Source organism: Phoenix dactylifera, chromosome 18, assembly GCF_009389715.1.
Source record: "Phoenix dactylifera cultivar Barhee BC4 chromosome 18, palm_55x_up_171113_PBpolish2nd_filt_p, whole genome shotgun sequence".
Lineage (NCBI taxonomy): Eukaryota > Viridiplantae > Streptophyta > Magnoliopsida > Arecales > Arecaceae > Phoenix > Phoenix dactylifera.
In genome coordinates, this window is record NC_052409.1 from 8,239,690 (window position 1) to 8,245,220 (window position 5,531).

The 5,531-nt window shown below is 53.9% G+C and overlaps 1 protein-coding gene across 1 annotated transcript; it reads left to right on the forward strand.

Moving 5' to 3' along the window:
* The first annotated feature begins 1,208 nt into the window (after nucleotides 1-1,208).
* Nucleotides 1,209-4,396, forward strand: LOC103705463 (arginine decarboxylase-like). The gene is given in 3 exon segments (XM_017842353.3): nucleotides 1,209-3,689; nucleotides 3,692-3,850; nucleotides 3,852-4,396. Coding segments are annotated over 3 exon segments (2,175 nt in total). The 5' UTR covers nucleotides 1,209-1,967; the 3' UTR covers nucleotides 4,146-4,396.
* Nucleotides 4,397-5,531: the final 1,135 nt, after the last annotated feature.

Here is a 5,531-nt window from a genome sequence, read left to right on the forward strand (position 1 = left end):
GGAGGCCTTCTTGTGTTCTTCCAACTTGCTATGTTCCTTGCAAAATAAATATCTTTCTCCTTGCAACACAAACATTAGTATTTATACTTCAAGGTTTTGTGATCATCAAAATCAATCTTTAAATCAATCTTTGGGTCATCATTATATATATTCGAGCCAAGTTCAAGGTAGGTTTATTATTACCCATTGCTGGCTCCAAATCTACTGTGGGTTTTGGAATCAGGACCATACTCAGTATTGACTCTATGGGTAAAACCTGCCCAATTAGGATTGAGATGTGTTGGATAGCCCATGGGATGGAGTAAATTACCCATCCTTAATTGAGCTTTTAAAAGAAATCAAGATTGAGCAATAACTAAAAAGATTTAATTTTAAAAACAAAAGCATAAATTGGTTTCTAAATAACGAGTAATAACCATTAAAAAGAAAAAAAACAACATGTTAACATGAACCCTTCAACACAACATGAAACTGTAAATTGAATATTTGGAGGACTAATGTCCCAAAGGTTTCATGGCCGGCTGATTCCTTCTCTCAGCCCTGAATTTCTTTATATAGAATCTCGGTCCCTTTTGGGCCTTTACATGAATAGCCGACAGCTGCACCAATACAACGGTTCAAGATCATCTCCGAAAGATCCCTTTCACAAGATCATCTCTCGAAGATCCCTTGCTTCCCTAGATACTGCGTGCACTGCAACCAATCACGCAGTGCAGGCAACAATTTCGTCCTCCTAGAATCTTGCGGGTATTACACGAGATTATACTCCATGGTTTTTAGAGAGAGAAGGGGCGTTGAAGACTTGGCGAGGGCAGGCTGGTAGCAGCTAGTAGTCGCGACTGCTTGGAAAGTGTATATTCTATGCGATACAGGTTCTTGATGTCGAGCGGGCAGGTGTACCTCGAGAGAAATTCATCTATAGTAATCGATTGGATACGGAGAGCAGACAGATATGGTAATGGACATCCTTTTATTCGTGAGACCCGCAGATTGGTTCAGAAGATGGATGAATTTTAGACAGCATATGTGTTATGAGAGGTAAACAGGACAGTTCGCCCCCTTCATCGTCCAGCATTCTGGAGAGTTCTTCTAGACATCTATAGTTGATATAGCTTCTCTTTTGTATATTTACTTTCTCGTAATTTTGCCACAATGTACTAGCGTTAGGGTTATGTGGATTACTATTTTCACCCAAATAAATATTAAAAACAAACTCGGCGAGGGCGTGGCCCACTCCAGGCCAAGCGGCAAATCGACGCGGATGGATAGGTGGGTCCCAAATCTTGGCGATACAAACGAAATAGGATGGAGAAAGAAAAAAAAAACGTTGCCAAAAAGGGCTAGACTTTAACGGCTATTTTTATATTTTTCTCCTATTTCCTTGCGAAACAAGTCTATTTTTGCCCTATAAAGGCCCCCCTCGCCTCATGCAATTCTCGCCCGCTCCCCGACCTCCGCCTTTTATTTCCTGCTGGAGCCATCCCGCCACTAGGTTTCCCTCCCTCCTCCGCCGCCTGCCTCTAGGGTTCCGCTTCCTCCGCCGCCGGAGTTAGATATCCTTTCTGTTCTGTTCTCTGTTTTGTTTTCCTTTTCTTTCTTCCCTTCTCCTGGAGAGAGATCGAAGAAGCAATCCTCCCTTTCTCCTAGATCGTCCGTTCTTTCGTCTCAGATCTGTGATCCCGGCCAGATCCACGGCGGTTGGTCTCCCAGATCCTACAAGTCCTCTCCTCTTTCTTCCCCATTTTTTGATCGCTGTTTTTGTTTTCTCCGTCTTCTGAAGGTCCGGGCGTGGGGATATCCGGCGACTCTAAAGCCGAGCTAGAGTTTTTCTCCTCTGTTCAACTCTCTCCTGCCTCGTTTGGGGGGGTAGCCGGGGCTCCGGCCTCGGCGGCTATCAGAGCCCCCTTCTTCAAATCTGATAAAAATTTAGCGTTTTTTTCTTCCATTTTTCCTGCGATCGGGAAGAGATGCCGGCCCTGGCCTGCGTAGACGCTGCAGTCCCCCCTCCTGGCTACGGCCTCGCCTGGGATGGCTGTCTTCCTGCGCCGGGAACATTTCCCGGCGGCGCTTCGACCGCTGTGACGGCGGACCTCGAACACCTCTCCCCTTGGTCCCCCGACCTCTCCGCCGCCCTCTACAAGATCGACGGCTGGGGCGCCCCCTACTTCACCGTGAACGCCGCCGGCAACATCGCCGTCCGACCTTACGGGCCCGTCACCCTCCCCCACCAGGAGATCGACCTGATGAAGGTCGTCCGGAAGGCCTCCGACCCGAAATCCGCCGGCGGCCTTGGCCTCCAGCTCCCCCTTATTGTCCGCCTCCCCGACGTTCTCCGCCACCGCCTCGAGTCCCTCCACTCCGCCTTCGACTTCGCCATCCGGTCCTCCGGCTACGGAGCCCACTACCAGGGCGTCTACCCGGTCAAGTGCAACCAGGACCGGTTCATCGTGGAGGACGTCGTCGAGTTCGGCTCCCCCTTCCGTTTCGGCCTCGAGGCCGGATCCAAGCCGGAGCTCCTCCTCGCCATGAGCTGCCTAGCGCGGGGCAGCCCCGAGGCCTTCCTTATCTGCAACGGCTACAAGGACGAGGAGTACGTCGCCCTGGCCCTCCTCGCCCGGACCCTGGATCTGAACGCGGTGATCGTCCTCGAGCAGGAGGAAGAGCTCGACACTGTTGTGGAGACCAGCCGGAGGCTCGGAATCCGGCCGGTGATCGGCCTCCGGGCGAAGCTCCGGACCCGGCACTCCGGCCACTTCGGGTCGACCTCCGGCGAGAAGGGAAAGTTCGGCCTGACGACGGCCCATATCCTCTCGGTGGCCCGGAAGCTCCAGCGGCTCGAGATGCTCGACTGCCTCCAGATCCTCCACTTCCACCTCGGATCGCAGATCCCTTCCACCACCCTCCTGGCGGACGGCGTCAGCGAGGCCGCCCATATCTACTGCGAGCTGGCGCGGCTGGGGGCGGCGATGCGCGTGATCGACGTGGGGGGCGGCCTCGGCATCGACTACGACGGCTCCCACTCCAGCGGCTCGGACATGTCCGTCGGATACAGCCTCGACGAGTACGCCGACGCCGTGATCCAGGCGGTCCAATACGCGTGCGACCGGAAGGGCGTGCGCCACCCCATACTCTGCAGTGAGAGCGGTCGCGCCCTGGTGTCCCACCACTCAGTCCTCGTCTTCGAGGCCGTGTCGTCCACCACTGCGGCTGCGGTCGACCCGGCCGCCGCCCTCGGGGCCGGCCCGGCCTACTTCCTCGATGAGTTGCCCGACGACGCGCGCGGCGATTACAGGGATCTGATAGCGGCCGCCTTCCAGGCCGAGTGCGACAAGTCCCTGATTTACATGGACCAGCTGAAGAGGAAATGTGTCGAGCAGTTCAAGGACGGCGTGCTGGGGATCGAACACCTGGCGGCGGTGGACGGGCTCTGCGAGCTGGTGGCGAACGAGATCGGGGCGGCTAATCCGGTCAAGACGTACCATGTGAATCTCTCGTTCTTCACCTCGATGCCGGATTTCTGGGCGATCGGGCAGCTGTTCCCCATCGTACCGATCCACCGGCTCGACCAGCGGCCACGCGTGGAGGGGGTGCTGTCGGACCTGACCTGCGACAGCGACGGCAAGGCAGACCGCTTCATCGGGGGGCGACCAAGCCTCCCGCTGCACGAGTTCGGCGGCGGCCGCGGCGGCCGCGCGGTAGCGGTAAGGAGGGGGGTTACTACCTGGGGATGTTTATGGGCGGGGCTTACCAGGAGGCGCTCGGGGGGCTGCACAACCTGTTCGGGGGGCCGAGCGTTGTGCGGGTGACGCAGAGCGACGGGCCGCACTGCTTCGCGGTGACGCAGGCGGTGCCAGGGGCCGTCGTGCGCGGACGTCCTGCGATCGATGCAGCACGAGCCCGAGCTCATGTTCGAGGCGCTCAAGATGCGGGCCGAGGAGTCCGGCGCTCGGGAGGGGGGAGGAACGCCGGAGCCGTGGGCTACTGCCCTTGCCCGCGCCTTCCACTCCATGCCGTACCTCGTCGTCGGTGGTGACTCCGGCGGGGATGGGATGAGCAGCGACTCGGAGGTGTCCGCCGGAGGTACGGAGGTCGGCGACGATGGTAGCTACGAGGAGTGGGAGTTTATGAGGCGCCTGAGCATGTGAAGGGGTGTATTGGACGGAGTTGGAGATCCGTTTGTCGTGTGTCGTTGGAGTGCGTCGCAGTATTCTTTTTTTCATGGACCGGGAATCCAGAGTCATTTTCCTTGCTTTCAAAATGTTCGTTCCATTGCCTTCAAAAGAAAATCTCGTAAAAAAAGTATGAGAGCTGATCTCTGGGGGAATATGAATCCAAAATTATCATAAATTTTTTTAAATAAATTATGAAGCCGTTAATATCTGCTTCAAATTTTAAAGTCCATTGTTTGATGGAAATAATTAGTTTCAGAGAATCAGTGTGGGTCAGCAAAAATAAACAACTTTGTCAAAGATATAGATGGAATAATTTCAGCGCCTATCTCGACCTAGTCAACAGTAAGAATCTGGTGGCCCCTTCCCTCTCTACGGGAAAAGGAATGACAGGAAGTACATCATTAATTGCGCTAAGATGATAATGGAGAAGAAAGCCAAAACGCATTTAATAGAACTTAATGAAGAAAACATCGCCAGATAGAAATTTTTGGATTTGAAGAAAAAAAATATATAGGAATAAATTGTGGTAAAGTTACTATGTCCAATATAGTGATTAGTGACCCATGCAGATCTATTAGTGCAGCACGGTACAAACCCATGCCGTGCTGTGCCGGAGTGTACCGAAACAAGGAGAGGGGGACAGTGAGAAGAAAAGTGAGGGGGAGAGAAGGAGAGAAAAGCCTAACACCCAACACTAGAGGGTTAGAGAGAAAAGAATGGGAGAAAGAGGGACGACTAGAGGAGGGAGAGGGAGCGAGAGAGAGAGGGAGATCTTGGGAATCTCCGCCAGAAAAGCATAGGCTGCTTCCAAAGATGAAGCAGGCAGTAGTGGAAGCCAACTACAATCGCTAGGCTGTGGGAGATGGAATGGAGAAGGAAATGAGGGAAAGCCGACGTAGGAGAGGGAGAGCTTCTAATGCATGGGAGCAGGCATCCAAGAAGGGGGGAGAGGGAGAGAGAGGGAGGGAGAGAGAGAGAGAGAGAGGGAAATAAATCGCGCGACATTAAGTGGGGCGGGCGGTGGAGGGGGCTCAGGATTTTATTAAGAGTTATAAATACTGTGACAACCGGCTAAAGAAGCAAGCAGGACCAAGTTTTCCGGTATTTCAGGTACTCCAGAGGGAAGTAGGACTTTGGCGGAAGTTCCAGCAAAAAATCCTGTCGGTGATCCCTACAGTTGATGGCCTAAAAGGCTGCTGAACGGGGGTGAGCGGGTGTGCGAGCTTTGAGATTCGTGCGCTGGGGGCGGTCATTGGGGAAATTGGTTCGAACAGCTGCGAGGTGTGTGCCATGGCTGAACCTGGAGCTGGGCCGTCGGAGACGCCGGTGCCGTGGAAGGATGGAGGGCCAAATTCCGCT